General features: G+C 35.0%; 2 protein-coding genes across 5 annotated transcripts; one reads left to right on the top strand and one right to left on the bottom strand.

The window, feature by feature from the left end:
• Positions 1–5,070: 5,070 nt before the first annotated feature.
• Positions 5,071–19,624, top strand: LOC128209063 (mitochondrial uncoupling protein 4-like). Of its 4 annotated transcripts, XM_052912915.1 has the most exons (12): positions 5,071–5,123; positions 5,471–5,706; positions 5,944–6,060; positions 7,526–7,588; positions 7,694–7,778; positions 7,914–8,036; positions 9,202–9,314; positions 9,587–9,671; positions 14,624–14,713; positions 15,088–15,190; positions 17,661–17,744; positions 17,781–19,624. In XM_052912915.1, the coding sequence occupies exons 2-11, from the start codon at positions 5,619–5,621 to the stop codon at positions 17,730–17,732; spliced, it is 939 nt and encodes a 312-aa protein (XP_052768875.1). In that variant the 5' UTR covers positions 5,071–5,123; positions 5,471–5,618; the 3' UTR covers positions 17,733–17,744; positions 17,781–19,624. The 4 variants fall into 4 exon arrangements, with proteins under 4 accessions (XP_052768875.1, XP_052768882.1, XP_052768858.1 ...); XM_052912922.1 differs by having other exon boundaries at positions 5,944–6,054; positions 17,661–19,624; XM_052912898.1 differs by having other exon boundaries at positions 17,661–19,624.
• A 589-nt stretch (positions 19,625–20,213) lies between these two features.
• LOC128209085 (uncharacterized) lies at positions 20,214–22,825 on the bottom strand. Its single transcript, XM_052912935.1, has 3 exons — positions 22,675–22,825; positions 21,190–21,307; positions 20,214–21,021 (listed from the first exon to the last, which is right to left on the bottom strand). Exons 2-3 carry the CDS (start codon positions 21,279–21,281, stop codon positions 20,481–20,483), a joined length of 633 nt encoding a protein of 210 aa, XP_052768895.1. The 5' UTR covers positions 21,282–21,307; positions 22,675–22,825; the 3' UTR covers positions 20,214–20,480.
• Between the last annotated feature and the right edge of the window lie 414 nt (positions 22,826–23,239).

The following is a 23,239-nucleotide window of genomic DNA, read 5'->3' as shown; positions in this document are numbered from 1 at the left end:
AAATCTTTATTAACGCACGTATGTATCCAAAGCATTCTAATGATGTTGTGCTTTAGTATAGATATCATCACTAATACTTGTTAATCAGTCTGTGTTATAACTTTATGAGATATTTGGTTTGTTACTATGGCATACATATATGCACGAATAAATCTATCTATCTATCTACCTAAGTGAACATTTAGTAGAATACTTTAACCCTCCAAAAATAACAGATTGAAATTTAAATTAAACATCCAATGTCCAATAACTTAAACACCGGGGATGAGCAAAAAAAGTCACGTGACCACAAATGCAAACGTCAGTAGTATTTTGGCTCGATTGATCGTCAATCAAGGTAAGTTTCTTATCGATATTTTTGTTATACGCGAGAGTTCGTTCAAATGACATAGCGCAAAAAAAGAATGCATTGTTTTGTCTTTCGATCGGTGTATTGGTCACCTTTCATGTCTGCATAGTTTCCGAGAACACTTCGATACAAATTGTGTCCATAAATGCAAACGCACGTAGGTAGTGTTAAAATGTCACATATTTTGATAAATTGCCACATTTAATTCAAATGTTTGTTTTTCTGTTGTTCAATAATTGTTTTTAATTGCTTTATGAATACTTTGTGCGATGCAATATGTACAAAAATGCATTTTCTGAAGTATTTCAAATTTGGCAAACGTACGTAGTCTACCTAAAATGGCAAACGCACGTAGGCATCTTATAATAAGGAGCAAACGAATATTTCGTTAGCCTTTAATTGAAGATATTTATCCGCTTTAATATTAAATATCCATCATAATGAAAGTTATATAAATTTATGATACGTAACAAACATTGACACGATATTATGCGGGAGTGTTGCGGGAAATATGAGTTCTCGAACAAACTATCATCCGGCCATACTGGTGGTATACAGACTTATCTAACTTAACAATGCTTGTTAAATGTTTATTTCGAACATTTAGAGCAGCTGTTGTAATGTCACATTTCAGGAACCACACGAATATATACAAAGAGTCAGAGTACAGTACAGTACGGGACTGTTTTGATAAACAGAAATGCATTACAGAAGGGTGTGTGCTGGGAGCGGGCCAGACGTAACGATTCTAAGATGCTTGTAACAGATCGCATGGGGATAAACATTTAATTTGAACATAATTTAAACATCTTTAATGAACCTTTTATTTAACCATTCTTCATGTTGTGATGATAATACTGTCATGATAATTGTTAATGACAGATATTGTGAAAATGATAACCATAAAATGAATTGCGATGATACAATGACAATGTATGCTCTACCCGGAAAAATGTTTACACTGAAAATACTCTTTAAACTGTATGTATAAGTGCTGTTTTACAGAAATAAAGACATTATGGTGGAAATATTCTTCATTTATTCTATAACTGTATATCTTAGATTAGTTTTATACATTGAATAAATTGATTGACAATAAAAGCGATCACAGATAATCAGATAAAATCAAAGATAAGTAATCAAATAACATAACGATTAATTAATAAACAATACTTTTGTTATGATCTGCCTGAGATTCTACTTTCTTCCACATCAGATAAGTTGACCTAAAAATTTGGCAAGGGCCAAGATAAAACAAGTACCAGTATGGAATTTATTTTTTTAATCGTCATCACACAATTACCTCCCTTGTAGACGACTGTCGTCTGTAGCATCATGGAAACATTGTCTCGTGGCAATTTTAAAAATCAAAATTGATTATTTCTCGCTTCAAATGGAGCAATAGAAAAAATTTCGCGCTCCATTCAAGAAATAACGCTGTCCTCTTTTAAGAACTATAAATATTTAATCATAACATAAACATAATCCGAATCACTGCACGCATATCCATAACAACCACGAATTATTACAAATCTATACGCGCATTATATTCTCTACGCACAAAAGATTTCCAGGTTTTTCCAGGATCATCGCCGCTCGTGTAAGATAGGTTCATCCCACCCCTCTCGCAGGGTGTTTTGCGGAAACACGGTAAACCCCGCTTCCGCAATACACTCTATGTTCGGGTTGGGATGAACCTTGCACTCTCGGCCATGAAAGATACTTATTATCTAAAATTTGATGTTTTATTTGGTGTGTTTAATAACTTTTGCTTGCACAATCTACTTCTATGCCGATAACATTTCCCACATTCAGCGCACTGGTATGATTTCTCGCCAGTATGGCCGTCCATATGAGCCTTCAGGTCTATTTCTCCTCCATTGAAATCCCACACATGTCGCACGTATAACATGTCGTGCCATCTTCTCCTCGCCAATGCCTGTTCAGGTACGTATGTGTGGTGACCTCCTGCATGCATTTCGGGCACAGAAACTGCTTATTGGATCCATGTGTGGTGCACCTGTATAAATACATGTATGCCTTTAAAGGTATGCAATTAAAATACTTTAATTGCAATATTTTGGTAACCTTTAATAAAAACGCCTGAGCTTGTGACTGGTAGATAATTGCTTAATTATAGAATAATAAAGAATAAAACAAGAATAATATAAGCATTTTTTAATACTAGAATACACTTACATATGGCGCGTCAAGCTCTCCGTTGTGTATAACTGTTTCTAACAGCGTGTAAATGCTTTTACATCGTCATTGCGGCGCTCATGCAATTTCATCCCCCATGTCGTTTTCAACGCATTCCTACAAACGTGGCAAACAAATGACATCACTGAAACAGACACTGTCATTCATTAATTAAGCGCCACTTGATTTACTTCGCAAAATATATTACACAAATTGTAGTTTGTTAAAAGAATATCATCTGTAAAAGCATTTTCATAAAAATACGTCTCGCGCAAACAAACGCTTATTAAAATTTTAAAAGATGGCTTATCTAGCTAAGTAAAACGACATAAAGCGTTTCACTTTCCCTTATGCATATGACCGTAAGCATTATGATCATAATAATAATTAAATATAAATTCAAAAATCTTACAGCAATAGTTATGGATATAAAAAGAATAAAAAATTTAAAAGCTTTCGACATATACGATAACTCATTTTTATTATTATAATTATAAGATGCCTACGTGCGTTTGTCTTTTTTGGTAGACTACGTGCGTTTGCCTTATGAAAATGCCAACGTGCGTTTGCCAAATTTAAATTCTTCAGAAAATGCATTTGTTTGTGCAAATTGCATCGCACAGAATATTCATAAAACAAATAAAAACCATTATTGAACAACTGAAAGTCAAAACAATTGAAAAAATGTGGCAATTTATCTTAATATTTGACATTTTAACACTACCTACGTGCGTTTGCATTCATGGACACAATTTGTATCGAAGTGTTCTCGAAAACTATGCAGACATGAATGGTGACCAATACACCGATCGAAAGACAAAACAATGCATTCATTTTTGCGCTATGTCATTTGAACGAACTCTCGCATATAACAAAAATATCGATAAGAAACTTACATTGATTGACGATCAATCGAGCCAAAATACTACTGGCGTTTGCAATTGTGGTCATGTGACTTTTTTTGCTCATCCCCGGTGTTAAAGGGACTCGATCATGGTTTGTAAAGTGTAGAAAATCAAAAGTGCTTGAGTGTTAAAACTAAGATACTGAAGAATCGGTTTTCATTTTATTTTTGACCGTAACAGCATGGGTTAAGCCCCCCCCCCCAAAAAAAAAACAAAAACAACAACAACAACATGTTTTTGTTGTTGTTTTTTAATAGTTTTTTCTGCGAATTCGGTATTAAACAGTAAATACTTATAATATACATGTTTTCAGATTCATTACCTGAAAATATATTTGTGTTGCTAAAACAAGAGCGTGTCCCTTTAATGTCACACTAAGTATATACGTCTAATAAAATAAAAAATAGTTGTGAATGATGCAAATCAAAGATTTAAACTTCTAGTAATTATGATTATGATCATTTGTCATTAATATCTTAATTGTTAGGACAGTTTTTAATTTCATTTGATATGGATATTAATACATTGAAAGAAACTTATTAAAAGTGTATAAGTGTATTTAAAATAATTAATTTCTAATTGAGAATAGAAAAAAGCGGAACCTATTGAATATTGACATTCATTGATTGAAAAAATGTTGTTTAAATTGTTGAATTTCCAAAGGCAAATATACAACATTTGTTTCCTTAAATTTGAGTTTTAAAATAGAGACTACTTTTTTAATGTTACAATTTTCTGATGTTATTAAGGAAAATATTATTTCAACGTCTCAATTATTTTCTACCCGAATCATTTAATTAATGTTTAACTTTATTTTATTGTAACGTGTTATGCCTGTTACAAGACCTTCATCAGGCACCAAGACAGTTGAATATACTGCCAATATCTACGAACCCTACTTAACACAGGCCAAGATCAACAAATTTAAAGCGTTGCAACGCAGAGCTGACAGATTCGTCTCTGGAAATTATTCACGTAAAAGCAGTGTCACCGCAATGCTCGACATATTGATGGGACAGCCTACAGCAGAGGAGGAAAGAAGCTAAAGCGGCCATGCTCTCCAAGATAGTAAACAACCTAATCGATGTACCTATCCACCTATCAACTACAGGTCCCTCGATGAGGTGCGTATATGATCCTCTACTGCAAGATATCTGTACTGAAGGAGTTGTTTCTCTCTTCAACGATTTTTCAAGTATGGAACCGCCTCCCTCATAACCTTGTTACAGCCCATACCTTGGATGCCTTCAAGGCTTGTAGTACAACTGCACTGATTTAACCAGTTATTAAAGTTGTTGTAACCGGCTTTTAACCCACCCTCCTGTGTGTACATAGTTCCAACAGTGCGATAATGTCATAAACGTAGACCTGCATCCATACTAGATGAAGAAAAAGACATCGTCAGATACTCATACGATGATACGCACTTATGCCGCTCGATTTTGCAAATTTCCCCCGATATTTGTGATTGGCGCCGTATCGTGAATCACGCATCTGAACAGGTTTGAAGGTAAAACAAGTCGTATTGGACCGTTCGAGCATAAGGGAGATAACTGCGTATGGTATTACTTTTTTAAATCCATGAATTTTATAATAGGATCTAGCCAAATGCAATTTCCACGTCTAATAATTATATCAGTACGTTTGGAATGTTTCGTGAGTGATCGATGGTAAATATATTGAGTGTTTTATTTTACTTTTCGCCATTAACAGACGTCCATATTGCAAAAAATATATTTGTTAAAGTCGAAGACCTTAAACTGATAATAATCTGTACAAGTCATTATTTTACAACTTGGAAGTTACATCAGCTGATTTCACCTCTAATCAGGTTACACACTACTATTAGCTAGCCTAGGACTGACACAAGGGGCGTTCTCTCTTAAATTATTACTTAAATGGGAACATACTGTGTGTGAGTGTTATCTGATCTTTAACTTGACCATGTTTATTCAAACTTGTGTTGCTCAGTATTTAAAAAAGTGTAGTATTTAATATTTGGTCTGTTCTACTCTAGTTAAAGTGTGACCCTAATGAGGTCAAGGGATGGCACCAGAAAGGAGCTGACATAAACTCAATTCAAAGTAAAGCAGAACAGAAGTCAGGAAGGATTCCTGGGCTTGTATTTATTCATGGAACACCATCTTTGTCGGTGATCTAACATCATGAAGAAGGCAGAGCCACGCAGAGAGGATGAGAGCATTGTCTACAAATATGCTCTGTCTTCAGTTTCTGCTGTCGTTTCAGAGACCGGTCAGTTATTTAAAACACTTCTATGGTTATTTCTTTGTCCACATACAAAATTATTTTGTTTCTGAAAACACACTGACATTTTAACACAAGTTCTTAAATGTACAAAATAATTATATCTAATTATTTACAGTTTTTTAATCTCAATAAATGGAAATCATTAAATTTTGTTCCTGTACTTCTTGCTTATCTCCTATTACATACATGAATATATATAAGTGTGTGTTTGTCTGTGGTCAGTGACCTACCCCCTGGACCTTACGAAGACTCGCCTGATGATTCAAGGGGAGATAACCATGTCAGGGTCAACTGTATCCTACTCCAACAGAGGAATGTTCAAGATTCTTCATGGCATCGGTAAACACCTGTGCAAAAGGGCTAAACATGCTTGATTTGTCTGTACTGTTTTACCAGGCCTTTTTCTGCCCATTTTGGGAAAAAGCAGACGTAGGAAAATTGGATTTGTGAAATATGCCATTTAATGATTTTAAGAAAAAATACTCATCCAACTATTACTAAAAGATTCCGCCCATTATGAAGTCTTTTATGCTCATTTATTTCCATACAGCTTCTGTTTTCATGTGCCATGTTCTGGTGAATTCAACAAATAAGAAGACTTCATTTTTCTGCATAATTATATTTTAACATCCAGGCGCGTAGGAGCTAGGGCCGCAGGGGCCGCGGTCGCGGCCCCAACATTCTGGCTAGCAACGGCAATGGGGCCGCGAATATTTGATACCGATTTTCTTAATATATTTATACCTTATAGAAGTTAATTATAATTGCATAACGCTCCTGTAACACAATATTTGTTCAACTTTTAAACTTACCTTGTTCAAACACATGACATATTTTAAGTGAATTATTATATGTGATTAGACAATGTACGTTAGTATATGTCTTAATAAAATGTCTGTCTGTCTGTCTGTCTGTCTTTTCTTAATAATTGTATTTTAAATAAAGCTATGAGCATACCGGTAAATTATAGATCAATACCAGTCTGACACGATATTGAATAAACAGGTCACCATGTCATAATTAAACCTGTGACCATCTAGCTAATTGGCGTGTGAATGGCATGAAAACAGTCGGCGGATTATTAAAGACGGGCAAGTGGAAGAAGAGGCAATAAGACAATAATTATTTGTAACGTTTTTGATAATTGCATTGCATAGAATTGTCATTAAATAGCCAGCAATATGTATTATTTCAAACTCGTCACATTAAAGTCTGACATTAAAATGGACGTTCCAAATCAGCCCAAAAAGTTTAAATTTCCAAAGAGATCTTTTGGCACAAAAAATACTGAGCACATGGCATTCAACTCACAATGGTTCCAAAGTCACTCGTGGCTTCACTATATATAAAGAGGTAAACTGTGCTAATTTGTTATTTAACATACATTGTGAGGCTGTGCAAATATGAATAAATGCTACTAAACGATAATAGTTTTATATCTATCAACCATTTTAACCAAAAAAGGTTTAGCTAAAAACATGAAAATAAAACCTGAACTCACTGGAAATCGAGTCTTTCAATGCTTAAAATTGAAAAAAATCTCGACGGTAGGGGCACCACTCCCGAGCCCACCCCTTCCGCGGCTCCAATGTCAATTTCCTTCCTACATGCCTGACATCTTATATGATCAGAATAAGTATTAAAAAATATCATATATATATATATATATATAGTAAATAATGAAAAACATTTTATTTCAGATATTTAGAAATACATGTATTGTAACATTGTTAAATCTTGTGGGAAGGATACTTAGATGGTTCCTCTTTTGGATTATCTTTTAACAATTCTGTATATTTTCTAGTGACGGAAGAGGGTTTTTTCAAACTATGGCAGGGGGTTTCACCAGCCCTGTACAGGCATATAGGTAAGGCTTTTATTTAAATTCACCTTTTTGAATAAGGTCCATTTCAAGCTAATTTCTGCCATAGTAAATAGGAGGAGTATTATACTTACAATATGTTTATTTCAGTTTACACTGGGTGTAGGATGAACATGTATGAAGTGCTACGAGACAGAGTGTTTATAAAGAATGACGATGGCACCTTTGCTCTCTGGTAAACACCTGTAGCTTAATTAAAAACTGTTTTTTAGTTGCAATCACGGATTTTATTGAGATTAAAGTTGGAACTTTTCTTGTTTGTTTTTTTTGTTTCACAAACAGCTAATATCCATGAATGTAACAATTTCAGGAAGGGGGTGATAGTGGGTTCAATGTCGGGAGCGTTCGGTCAGCTGGTGGCCAGCCCCACTGACCTTATCAAGGTGAACATGCAGATGGAGGGAAGACGCAGGCTTGAGGGAAAACCTGCCAGGTATGCCACTCATTTTCATTTCTTCTCTTGTGCACTTTAAGCGCCTGGTTTTATCATGGTAAATGTGATTTCAAACAATTGTGCTAATCACAATTCAATATTATATTGCCAACAGATTAAAGTTCAGAAGGAGTTATATTGGAGTCGCCCTTAGGTTGGTCGTCGATCTGTCATTGCAAATTTCCTTCTCCGGAGCATAACTTGAAAACGACTGAATACGATGATAGAACATAATGAGAGGAATTGTAATGAAGAAGAGCTATAACTCTATTTAATCAAATGATAGAGTTACTGCCCTTTGTTACTTTTTCTTGTCCTAAGCACAACTTCAAAACTATAGGATGGAAATCAATAAAACTTCATACAATGATAGAACATAATGAGAGAAAGTACAGTATGTAAGAACCATAATGCTTTTTAGCTAATAACAGTGTGATTGCTCTTTGTGAGTTTATCTTGTCCAGAGCATAACTTGAAAACTACTGGATTGAATTTAATTGAACTAAATACAATGATAAAGCACAATGAGGGGAAGTGCAGTGTACAGGAACCATAGCTCGAATATAGCTAATAACAGACCTTTGTTACCTTTTTTTTGTCAGGAGCATAACTTTAAAACTACTGGATGGAATATAATTAAACCTCATATAATGGTAAAGCACAATGAGAGGGAATGCAGTGTACAGTAACCATAACTTGATTTTAGCTAATTACAGAGTAATTGCCCTTTGTAATTCTTTTTTGACCGGAGCATAACTTAAAAAATATAGGATGGAATTTAATTCAAGTTCACAGAATGGTAAAGCACATTGAGTGGAAGTGCTCTGTACAAGAACCACAACTCCTTTTCAGCTAACTACTGAGTTATATATTTGCTCTTTGTTACTGTTTCTTGCCATCAGCGTAAAATTACTCAATCAATTTTAATTAAACACAAGCTTTGGTTAAGCATGATAAATGTTAGTGGAAATGCAGTGTACAATAACCTCAGAGTTGTTTCCTCCTTCTATAGCTTGCCATTCCTCTGTCCAGGCGGCATTCGGGGGTATTCGTCACTCTTGTAACAGCTCTGCCTTTATTCAAGTTTTTGTTCTCGGATAATATTCTTATGAGGTATTTAAATAACCTTTGCCTGTTGTAAACCCCCCTAGGTGACAATTTGCAGGATCAAGAGCTGTTCGCATGCATTCCGCATGATACTTGCAGAGTCTGGTGTGAGGGGCTTGTGGAGGGGGTGGATACCTAACGTACAGAGGGCCGCCCTGGTCAACATGGGAGGTGGGTAGTGTGGCTGGTGGTGTATTGCACATTGCAATTTAACTGAGAAAGGGTGTTAAAGAAAGTTACTACATATAACTTTATAGGTAACATTTACTAATAAATGTATACATTGTCCATTGAAGATAAAAAAAATTATCAAAGTATGATCATTGTCTCCATGATAAAAAAGAAATTTAAAGCCTTGACTGAATAAAATGATCCCTAACTTTTACTAATCTAATACTTGATTCTTGAGAATGGTGGAAAAGTGAATACTTTATTATTTGTAGACCTTGTTACATACGATACTGTGAAGAGGCAGCTGCTGATAAAGACAGATCTCCCTGACAACTACATTGTTCATGCTTTATCCAGGTACAACCCTTTCTCATTACTGGTAAATCAATGTCTGTAACTCATGATTACCATACTGTGATACAAAAGCTGAGGTTGACAGTATTTCTGAAGGTTGACAATATGCACCGTCACCCTGAAGGAAGTCAATATCTGTTTTATTATACTGAACAAAAACTTTACAATTTTAAAGAACTCAATTAAAACTCAAATGTAAATTAAGACTCTTTATAAAGTCTTGAAATATAACCGACCCAAAAAAGAGACGAAGTTGCCTGTTTAACTCACTTGTTGAGAAAATTTCAAATTCATTTTCTTTACCGAGATATTCCAGAAATAGAGCATCACACTGAAGTACAATCCTCCGTTCATTATATGAATCTTTTTATGTTTCTAATGTCAATAAATCATTTTCACTGACAGCTGCGAATTTTGCTGCCATTTTGACAACAAATCAGCTGGTAAACAAAGTGGTCAGGTGATACAGACTTAAAGTAAAATACTACAGTATCAGTAGATCACATATTGGTAGCGTATTGCCAATTAAATATGTTCTATAGAAGTGATGTATAATAATTGGTGTCTTTTAAGGTTGCAATGACAGTTTCATTAATCATTATTTTCACATAAATATCCATGGCGGCGTACTTGTAGCATATTGTCAATTACATGACGTCAGAGGGTGTGCAGAGTGCAGGGTGATAGTAAAAAACAAGTTCTTACCTCTTATCCAACATCATCAGAGTCCATCACTCTGTATTGCATGTTCCATTTTGAAAATTTCATCAACACTTTCCATTCCATCTAAAGTGAAACTCGTCTTTCCGAACACCTTTTACAAGCAACTTACAGCCTTGTTCAACCATTCTTAATTCCTCCTAGTGTTCTTAACATTGATTTAACCTAATTATGCAACCACTTTTCAAAAACCATGAGCGACCTATAACTTAATATCTACTGTATCAAGTGAATCAGACAACTGGAACATTATATCGAGTAATTGTGTAAACATTTGAAGCACCTTTTTAGCTCACCTAACCTGAGCTTAAAGTGCTCAAGGTGAGCTATTGTGATCGGTCTATGTCCGGCTTCTGTTGTCCGGCGTCTGTCGTCAACAATTGGTTATAATCATCTTCTTCTCCTAAACCCATTGGACAATTTTAATGAAACTTCATAAGAATGATCCTTGATTGGTGCTTTTTCAAAACTGTTCAAAGAAATGAATTGCATGCATTACTCTGGTTGCCATGCAACCTAAAGGAAAAGACCAACAATTGGTTATAATCATCATCTTCTCCTAAACCCCTTGGACAATTTTAATGAAACTTCATAGGAATGATCCTTGATTGGTGCTTTTTCAAAACTGTTCAAAGAAATGAATTGCATGCAGAACTCTGGTTGACATGGCAACCTAAAGGAAAAGATCCAACAATTGGTTATAATCATCATCTTCTCCTAAACTGCTTGGACAATTTTAATGAAACTTTATAGGAATGATCCTTGGTTGGTGCTTTTTCAAAATCGTTCAAAGAAATGAATTCCATGCAAAACTCATGATCTTCTCCTAAACTGCTTGGACAATTTTAATGAAACTTCATAGGAATGATCCTTGGTTGGTGCTTTTTCAAAATTGTTCTAAGAAATGAATTCCATGCATAACTCTGGTTGCCATGGCAACCTAAAGGAAAAAAGTCAACAATTGGTTATAATCATCACCTTCTCCTAAACCCCTTGGACAATTTTAATGAAACTTTATAGGAATGATCCTTGGTTGGTGCTTTTTCAAAATTGTTCAAAAAAATTAATTCCATGCAGAACTCTGGTTGCCATGGCAACCTAAAGGAAAAGACCAACAATTGGTTATAATCATCATCTTCTCCTAAACTGCTTGGACAATTTTAATGAAACTTTATAGGAATGATTCTTGGTTGGTGCTTTCTCAAAATCGTTCAAAGAAATGAATTCCATGCGAAACTCATGATCTTCTCCTAAACTGCTTGGACAATTTTAATGAAACTTCATAGGAATGATCCTTGGTTGGTGCTTTTTCAAAATTGTTCTAAGAAATGAATTCCATGCATAACTCTGGTTGCCATGGCAACCTAAAGGTAAAGAGTCAACAATTGGTTATAATCATCACCTTCTCCTAAACCCCTTGGACAATTTTAATGAAACTTTATAGGAATGATCCTTGGTTGGTGCTTTTTCAAAATTGTTCAAAAAAATGAATTCCATGCAGAACTCTGGTTGCCATGGCAACCTAAAGGAAAAGAGTCAACAATTGGTTATAATCATCAACTTCTCCTAAACCCCATGGACAATTTTAATGAAACTTCATAGGAGTAATCCATGGTTGGTGCTTCTTCAAAATTGCTCAAAGAAATGAATTCCATGCAGAACTCTGGTTGCCATGGCAATCTAAAGGAAAAACTACAAAACCTTTTTTGGCAAATACTATTAGGCCTAGTGCATAAATATTTGGTGTGTAACATTGTATATTAGTAATCTACCATGTTTATTAAAATTATACCCCAGAAGATAAAATGGTCCCACCCAGTTGGTTACAATTTTGTTAAAATTTGATAGTTATGTAAAGTTTACCCTTGAAACAAGGGCAGCAAGTCAGCTATATTGTCTCCCTTTTTGTTGGAGAATCCACTATTTTCTATTTTTAGTAACAAGGGAATATATTTTAAATTTTATTAAGTCTTCAACATAGTCACTTCTAAGATAAGTATTGTTCTTTTTTTAGGATCATAGATTAAAATAATTATTATACACTTTATTCTTCCAAAGAAATTTCATTTTTACTTAATGATAAATTTAATCATCAGACTTTTCCATTGAACTTCATGTATATTATTGTTAACTTAATGTAGATTATTCTAAGCTACAAATCTAATCATCTGTGTTGATAGTGAATAAGCCTTATACGGAAAAAATTGATAATTATTAATTGAAGGATGGTGATGTTGTAGGAGATGGAAGAAGCGATATGAAAATATTTAGGTGTAATGCTCTTTGGTTATTAGAGCTTAAGGTAGATTACTGATTTTATTGGATGGTGCACGGTTTGTTGTTTGTGTATCTATACTAAAAGTTACTTTAGTGTGCAAGCAATTTAACATAGTTTTGTCAGTGTGCAGGCAATTGAACAATGTCCTGTCAGTTGTTTGTGCATCTATACCAAAAGTTCTTTCAGTGTGCAACAATTTAACATAGTTTTGTCAGTGAACAGGCAATTGAACGAAGTCCTGTCAGTGTGCAGGCAACTCTGACAATTCACGTCACTGATTATCAGGCAACATGTTTGACCAGTATGCTTTTCAATATACTTTGAGAAAAAATATCAAGCTATATTGATTACAAAGGTTAAACTCTTTTACTCAGGTGAGTGATTTAGGGCCATGATGGCCCTCTTGTTTTATTATTGGCTGTGTACAGTGGATAATAAAAATGACTGCCAATAATGTTTCAACTTTTGAAGAGAGAATAAATGGAATAAATTAAAAGTAAACATTCAAACTGGAATTTATTGATGATAACAAAAACATGAAACATTTTACAAATAATAAACAAGATTATTTTATCAAGTTTTTGTCAGGGTTATTTTCCATCACTGAAACACCATTCAAGATTATTATTATCCATCAGTGAAACACCATTCACACCAATCTAGATCATTATTTTCCATCACTGAAGCACCATTCTAGATCATTATTTTCCATCACTGATACACCATTCTAGATCATTATTTTCCATCACTGATACACCAATCAAGATCATTATCTTCCATCACTGAAACACCATTCAAGATCATTATTTTCCATCACTGAAACACCAATCAAGATCATTATTTTCCATCACTGAAACACCAATCAAGATCATTATTTTCCATCACTGAAACACCATTCAAGATCATTATTTTCCATCACTGAAACACCAATCAAGATCATTATTTTCCATCACTAAAACACCATTCAAGATCATTATTTTCTATAACTGAAACACCATTCAAGATCATTATTTTTCATCACTGAAACACCATTCAAGATTATTATTTTCCATCACTGAAACACCATTCAAGATCTTTATTTTCCATCACTGAAACACTATTCAAGATCATAATTTTCCTTAATTGAAACACCATTCAAGATCATTATTTTCCATCACTGAAACACCATTCAAGATCATCATTTTTCATCCCTGAATCACCATTCTAGATCATGACTTTCCATCACTGAAACACCATTCAAGATCATTATTTTCCATCACTGAAACACCATTCAAGATCATTATTTTCCATCACTGAAACACCATTCAAGATCATTATTTTTCATCACTGAAACACCATTCAAGATCATTATTTTCCATCACTGAAACACCATTCAAGATCATTATTTTCCATCACTGAAACACCATTCAAGATCATTATTTTCTGTAACTGAAACACCATTCAAGATCATTATTTTCCATCACTGAAACACCATTCAAGATCATTATTTTCCATCACTGAAACACCATTCAAGATCATCATTCTCCATCACTATAACACCATTCAAGATCGTTATTTTCTATAACTGAAACACCATTCAAGATCATTATTTTTCATCACTGAAAAACCATTCAAGATCATTATTTTCCATCACTGAAACACCATTCAAGATCATTATTTTCCATCACTGAAACACCAATCAAGATCATTATTTTCCATCACTGAAACACCATTCAAGATCATTATTTTCCATCACTGAAACACCATTCAAGATCATTATTTTCCTTAATTGAAACAACATTCAAGATCATTATTTTCCTGAATTGAAACAACATTCAAGATCATCATTCATATGAAATTGAGCTAACATGTTCACATTTGCAATGTGCATGATTTATGTGAATGAGGCCTATTCCTCCAGCAATTCGCTGCTGGTGCGTTTAATCCTATTTGGACATAAGTTAGTCTTTATTTTCAGTGCATGTTCAGGAATGGTGGCAGCAATAATGTGCACTCCTGCTGATGTTGTCAAAACTCGGGTGATGAATCAACCCCTCGTCAACGGAAAGTAGGTTGTCAATATAAATGATTTCTGATACTTCTTGCAATCCATAAACATGTATGTTTGGCATTTTATAAGTTGATCCCTGACAAGTGTGTTCATGTAAAAGCATATCAGTGTGAAAAGTAAAACACTGATTTAGCTCTGCCTTTTTCTAATTTATGGTGATTCCCACCAAAAATCAATGGCTTTTTATATAATTAAAATTGAGTGAAAAAACGTTATATTAAATGGTACATTTACTTGCAATGATACTATAAATTGAATTGATGGTGTACATAAAGCTCTCCATATTTGATAAAGAGAAACTCAAGTGGAATTGGGATGCCCCATGACTTAATATCTTCTAGAGGTAAATATCCATTGCTTTCCCATTTCAGGCCTGCTGTTTATAAGGGCTCTATTGACTGTTTGCTGAAGACGTTAAACCAGGAAGGATTCCTCGCTCTCTACAAGGGCTTTTTCCCAACTTACTGCAGAATGGTAATTATTATGCCCCCCTTCGAAGAAGAGGGGTATATTGCTTTGCACAGGCATGTCGGTCGGTCGGTAGACCAAAGCTTGTCCGAGTGATAACTGAACAATTCCTGGACGTATGGTCATCAAACTTCACATGAAGGTTGGGCCTGACCAGTAGATGACCCCTATTGATTTTGGGGGTCATCGGGTCAAAGGTCAAGGTCACAGTGACCTTTAATGGTAAAATAATTTTAAAGCTTGTCCGAGTGATAACTCAACAATGCCTGCACCCATGGCCCTCAAACTTGACATGGAGGTTGGGCCTGACCAGTAGATGACCCCTATTGTTTTTGGGGGTCATCAGTCTAAAGGTCAAGGTCACAGTGACCTTGAATGGTAAAAGGTTGTCCGAGTGATAACATGACAATGCAAGCACCCATAGCCCTCAAACTTGACTTTGAGGTTGGGCCTGACCAGTAGCTGACCCCTATTGTTTTTTGGGCTCAATGGGTCAAAGGTCAAGGTCACAGTGACCTTGAATGGTAAAAGTTTGTTCGAGTGATAGCTCAACAATGCCTGCACCCATGGCCCTCAAACTTGACTTGGAGGTTGGGTCGACCAGTAGATGACCCCTATTGTTTTTGGGGGTCATTGGGCCAAAGGTCAAGGTCACAGTGACCTTGAATGGTAAAAGGTTGTCCGATTGATAACTCAACAATGCCTGCACCCATGGCCCTCAAACTTGACTTGGAGAATTGGCCTGACCAGGAGATGACCCCTATGGTTTTTGGGGGTCATCTGGCCAAAGGTCAAGGTCACAGTGACCTGGAATGATAAAAGGTTGTCCGAGTGATAACTTGACAATGCCTGCACCCATGGCCCTCAAACTTGACTTGGAGGTTGGGCCTGGCCAGAAGATGGTCCCTATTGATTTAAGGGGTCATTGGGCCAAAGGTCAAGGTCACAGTGACCTGGAATGGTAAAAGGTTATCCGAGTGATAACTTGACAATGGCTGCACCCATGGCCCTCAAACTTGATATGGAGGTTGAGCCTGGCCAGGAGATTGTCCCTATTAATTTTAGGGGTCATTGGGCCAAAGGTCAAGGTCACAGTGACCTTGAATGATAAAAGGTTGTCCAAGTGATAACTCAACAATGCCTGCACCCATGGCCCTCAAACTTGACATGGAGGTTGGGCCTGACCAGTAGATGACCCCTATTGATTTTAGGGGTCAAAGGTCAAGGTCACAGTGACCTTGAAATTAAACGCGACAATTCTTGGACCTATGGTCACCAGACTTGACATGGAGGTTGGGCCTGACCAGTAGATGACCCCTATTGATTTTAGGGGTCAAAGGTCAAGGTCACAGTGACCTTGAAAGCAAACTCGACAATTCTTGGACCTCATTCAATTGTCCATATAATCCTGACAACATGGCACTCAGGGGGGTCATAATGTTTGACAAACATCTCTTGTTCATCTTTATTCAAAGAAGAAAGTTTATTCAAAGAATTATATCACACAATACATATTTGAAAAAGGTCAACATGACCCGTGATCAAATCAATGTAATACAATGACTTATATTCACACGTATGGCGGAACAGGTTGTTTAACTCTATATCACAGATTTAACAACTATATTCAATATAATTTAATATAATTGTCTTTATCAATTATGAGTTATAACTTTACTGTATATCTATCAATCGTATGACTCATGCACACCACTACATTGATATCGTGAACTTTGACTATCAATATACGTTACTACTATACTCATTATGTCCAAAGAACTTCATTAATGTTTTGCTAGTTTGGACTAAGGTTTTTAACAGAAAGATAGTCTATGGAATACAAAAATCAGGCTTGTACGTACAAATATGCATGGTTGTTATCGATACTATCCAGTTAATGTGTTAACTTATTCCGAATAATTTATTAATCTGTTGTATTTCATATATACACTGTACGTCTAGCATAAAGAGTACCGTTATTCAAATACAATGGAACCATACGCTAAGCCGTGTTTACACCCAAAATTAAACAGCATGTCTCTAACACTAGGGACCCAGTTCTTTTTTCTTGGTCTAATAATAATGTCTCGTAACATCATTTTATACACATTGTTAATAAATTTTCTATCAGAGCACTCTATTACTTTAAACCAGTATTTAAGAATAGATACATAAAGTAGATGAACAAAGTCTAAGCCTCCCAGCTCATTATATTCAAAATCATTCTGCGTTGATGTCTTAACTTTCAATATTGATTTGCAAAATAAAGTATGTCATATTTATGATGTTGTAAAGAATATTAAAATTATGTCAATTTGGTACTATAACAACAAAAATCTGTTATGGTAAGTTTCACTTTAAGAATTGCAACAGGCAGAACTCACTTTAAAGCATCTCTTCCCTTGTACAACATTACTGACTATAATTTCACCATTGTGCCATTCCTAAACAAATATTCTTGGATTTATTCCTACAGGCTCCATGGTCTCTTACATTCTGGATTGTGTATGAGGAGCTGCGGAAGGTGACAGGGCATTCTTCGTTCTAGATGCTGTGGAAGGTTACAGGGCATTCTTCGTTCTAGATGCTGTGGAAGGTTACAGGGCATTCTTCGTTCTAGATGTTTGTTTTAGTTGTTGCAGGATACATGCTATATAACAAAGGTGGTATAATGCATGTACATGAGTTTGTCTGTGATTCATTTCCATTGTATAGTATTAGATGACTTTTGTAGTATTTAAATGAGGTTTTATGGAATTAACTGTCTTGATTATGTCTTGAATATGAATTGTTTAAATGATATTAATACCTTACATTGATTTGCATTATCTTAAATTTTTAGTTGTATGATTGAATGTGCTGACGAATAAGGCCAACATTTATTCCATTTGCTCATTTTTGCTCATTGAATTTCTGATTTTGTTACATATATAATTGTTGTTTTATAATTTAGAAGTGTACTTCTCTATTGATTTCATGAAATGGCGTGTGTGTGATTCAGCTGGGTCATTCTTTGTTCATATTTATTCTGACATGTAGAGGCTCATTTCTAGTTACATTTAAAAACTATTTTTCCATACATGAATGTTGCATACATGTACTGTTCTATTATAATCATGTTAATGATGATTGTATCATGTACATGTCTGCTGGTACATGAAGTTTGTATACATACAATGTCATATCATTTCACACACTGCAAGCTCAATTAAGAAGTATTTAAACATTAATACGATGATATTTGCCCTCAGTCACTATTATTTAAAGGGAAAAGCTGGTTTTAGAACTCACATTTGATTTAAGCACAGAAACAAAGTGATGTCTAATTTTAAGAGTGTTTATGTATATAGGCATAGAAGTATGATATTTTGAGATATTTAACAGAACTAGATTTACAACCATTCTAGTTTATTGTTGTTAATATTGATTTATAATCACCATTATTGTTCTTTTAGATCAGTCTTTTTATTGAGAGTGCTTTCATAAAAACTTAAGAATTATGAAAGCCTGTTGAAAATAATACCACTATGAGCTGGTATTTAAGAAAACATAAACAAATACTACTTAAATGAGTGGTCAAGATTGGTGACCGTAGTTGTTATAAGTGTATTATGAATTTTACAGTATGAATATTACAACAGCACCCTGGAAATGGGTATATCTACAGGGAGCCTTTACACTGATTTTGTGAATCAAAAATAAAACATTACAGCAACTGTATTAACTTTCAAGTGTAATGTATACTGCTCTAAGTGTTAATTCTTTATGTCCCCCAAAGGTGGGTTTTTTGTGTCCTGACTATTACTTTCTCTTATATGGACAGATTTTAAAATAAATTGCCAAATGTGTTTGAGTCAGTTTTACATATCAGAAGGACGTGTCACAATCAACTTATAAAGACAAAGTGTCACATTCCTTTCTTCATCAACACATTTCATTGCTATTTTGTTTTCCTTTTCTAAATGTTGTTTGAATCACACTTGAGTACCACTTCTGGTGCATTTGTTACTTACAGTGACAGCTCTTGTAGTCTCATATATTATTTTATTAAGTTTGTTTTGGATGAAGTTGAATACTTGGAAACTACAGAACCTCATGGAACATTTTATGAAAACAGTTGACTATGTTGTCTGTTGTAATTTAGTACTCAGACAACATCATGTATGTTCTAGAATTCTAGTCCTATAAGGAAGTTGTGGTTGTTCATATGTTCACAGTTTACATTCTAGTTCACCAGGGTGATTTATCATGATGAACCTCTGATGAATGAAAATGACAGTTTAGTGCCTATATATTTTTCTATGTGTAGATTATATAGTTCGTAACCAGACCATGTATGATTCAGGTGATTTCTTTGTGAAAATTGATTTTTGTAATGAGAGCTGTATATTATCGCTGAATGCAGTTATTGATGTTCATATTAAATGATTCACAACTATATGTTGTTGTTTGATGTTGTTATAATCATGTGAGGATGACTGGTGTAGGGTTTTAGCCAGGATTTGAAAAGGAGGGGGTGCTGCAGAAAAGGGACAGGGTGATAAGCGCAAACAGGGCACATTGACTCGGGCTATGAAGAACTTGAGCATTGTGAATTTGGCAGAAAATGTTGGAAATTGTGTTTAAGTCAAGAAATATTAGGTCATTTGTCAGATATGTACTATGTTTTTGATAATATTATAGTTTTAAACAATACAAAAGAATATTTGACAGTCTTAGGCACTAATTCTACGAAGGCAGAAAGGTGACCATGCTGGTGTCCATGGGGGAAGACGGATGCTACTGAAAAGGGACAGGGTGTAGCATCGCTCCATAACCCTTCAGCTAAATCCCTATTGATAACACAATATGTACTGCTACTGTGCATGTACGACGTTTTGGGTGTAGCGTTTTCCTCGCACGACTTCTTTTGCCCCATCTCTTTCTGGGAGTAGGATTAAAATTTGTTATTGGTCCCAGCTCTAACTATCATATCAAAGCTTGAATAAAACATTTATCTGTCCTTGAATCTGTCAGTCGTACACGAAGCCAGTAGCAAACTCATTTTAATCTTTGCAGTATCACTTGTGAGCATAATATAAAATACGACCATAGGTACATACAATGAATCCTCAGGCATGATTAAACAAGTTCACAAAGAAATTGACGCTTTGTCAACCTTGAACCGTTTTATGGATGTTCATGTTAGCCCATACATGTGGCATGTGTGCATCCGCAACGAAAAATGACTACTGAACAAACGATTATTTGATTATTTCCCCATCCGTTGCAGTATGTTTTGACGTTGATAGTCGTGTCACCTTGAGTACGGGGGTGGCGCTTCAGCCAGTGGGATCCCATCAGCACATGGGTCTAGCAACTCAATATCGTCCGAGTCGTCGCTAACTATTGTGCGGTTCACATTTACAATAGCTTGCAATGCAGCAGCACTTTCATTGAAGCTGGGATCCAGAACGTGTGTCGTATCAAATGAATTATCACATGGATTCACACCTAAGGGATCATCGTCTATGCTGCTATCTTGAGCAATTAAATCGTGAGCAACTATTGTTTCCACGGGGATTGGCGAATCTAGTATATGTGTATCAGGACTATCTACTGACTGACCTTGGGTCAAATCTGAGTTAATTATAGTCACGGTTTGTTCATAAGTTGGCGGCGAAACACTTTCAGCATCGTATGAGGGTGGCTCCTGGGAGCTTTCCTCTCTGAGATTTTGATAACTGCGCTGGAACCACCAAAGACGGAAACGATAACAGAGGGGATACCTTGACGGCCCTAAACGGCCATTTCCTTCAGGGCCGTTTGTCCGACGTCGGCATACTCCAGGTTTCAACCTGCGAAGACAGGAAATGTATGAAACATTAAATGATTGACGACCAAATGTAATCTTTTAACTTTTTTACTAGATGTTGAATGTTAAAAAGATAAACAACAGTTCATTTAGGTGCACATATGAGTCGTAAGCGATTCAATGACGTAGAAACGAAAATTGTGAAACCTACCACTTTGCGGTTATAATGATAATAGCGAACACTATTAGCCCTCCAAGACAGCTTGCCAATATGATGAGTTCGAATCCTTCAAACATGCTCATGGCATCATATACGAGAAGATATTTGTCTACAATAAAACAAGAGATTTCTAAATGTTTAATTTATTATCTTGATATACAAAGATGATGTCGCGACCGTTTCCTTTTTCAATATTTTGTATACATATATATATATATATAGACTCTTCTGGTCACGTATTGCTTTCTCGTTATTTGAAAAATATCTTTATCATGACTTGAAAACAATCACCCATAGTTTAAATAGCTTCAGTGCTTTTATTTCCGTTTAAAAGTTGTTATCGTGTCTACAATGTTATCATTTATATAAATATATCTTAAAACAAAGTAAGTATATTCAGCCCTTCCACAAATGGTATAGCAAAAATAAATACTGTACGCATGAAATGTCATGTAATTTAATAAATGAAATGTTTACCTCATTTTTTAATTCACGTATTGCTTAATAAAGGTAACCTTAGCGTTCACCACGACTGGTTAAACATTACTAAAACTACATGTACGTCCTTGGTAATAAAATGTGAGGTGATTTAAGGTTCTGTAGTAAATGTTAAAGAATCGCTGTGTATTCGTAATGCGATTCTTCATATATTCAAATGATTTATTTTAATAATGTTCATCCACGTTACCATATTTTTTCGGACATTCTGCAACATTATTATATTTTAAACGTACATATATTTAAATCAGAAGATATCGCAAGGTATATATACATACACATGACAAATTGACATAAATAGATATTTTCGTGTGTTTTAATACTACATGTACGTCGCTAAACGTTAGGTTATGTTCATTGATTTTTCAATTAATGCCAATTAAATTGACACTTTTTTTATATATCAGCAAAAAGAGTCAGGTATTTTACTGAATTTTGCCGTGATATCAACAACCTTTTACTCGTGATCACGGGAATTATAGTTTTACTCGTGGCTACGCCTGTCGTAAACATACTGCATTCTGTGATCACTAGGTAAACAGATTTCGATTTTATACCGAAAATCAACACAATCCTTTAAATGCATGTTTTGTTTATATTTCATAGTGAACAGCCATGTTATATCCTCTGCTCTTATAGATATGAGTTCGCGACAAAAGTAACGCAGCGTTCACTACCTGGTATGCCAGGTTGATATCTTTAAATGGCATCATGACGTCAAGTTTCTCGTGTGAGTTTCCAATATTAACGCCATTTAAATCGAAATTAAATTATTTTTTTGGCAGGAAAGAAACCCACAAAAATATCCGCTTTACATACCTCTTTTTCAATATTTCACAGTACCAAGACTTATACATTTGTGTAATGTGAATATGTTTAAAACCTTCCTGTTTAAAACTTATCATGTCTTGAAAAAATATGAATTGACAGAAATATAACAAGTCAAGTGTTATATCAAAATAAAATAAATCCACTTACCATTAAGTTCGTAGTTTTGTGTGTCTTAATAGTTCTAATAGTATTCTAATCACCTTTACATTATGTATTGAAAAGTGTATAAACATGCATTTCATTAACACGGAAGATAAATAAGACGCAATTGAGTGTCCCAAACCACAGGTAGATCACTGAGGCAAGTCTAGGCGGAATTGCCAAATGCACTCATGTATGTATATATCGCGGGCTTATCGCATGACGGTTGTCACTCAATATGGGATCAGGTAATAGCCTATGTTTGAATGCAATGCAATTGTAGAAAAATGATTTCCCTTTGTATCGATAGATACATCCGTCTGGTATCGTAAGTAAAATAGAAGCACGAGGTTTTCGTGCAAAACTCAAGTGATTAGGCTCGTTCAGTTTCCATGGCCACTAAACGCCAGCTCCATCACTTTCCATTGGTGCAAAGAAAATGAGTTGTCGACACTTCCGTGGTACAGCTGTGCCCTGTGTTAAGTTCTACACACTAAGGTATGATTTATATTTTATTTGATAATTTTATTCAACGGACATATTTCGAAAATCGGAGAATGTGCTACCATGT

This window comes from Mya arenaria, chromosome 2 (genome assembly GCF_026914265.1).
Source record: "Mya arenaria isolate MELC-2E11 chromosome 2, ASM2691426v1".
Lineage (NCBI taxonomy): Eukaryota > Metazoa > Mollusca > Bivalvia > Myida > Myidae > Mya > Mya arenaria.
This window is presented reverse-complemented; position numbering and strand designations above follow the sequence as displayed.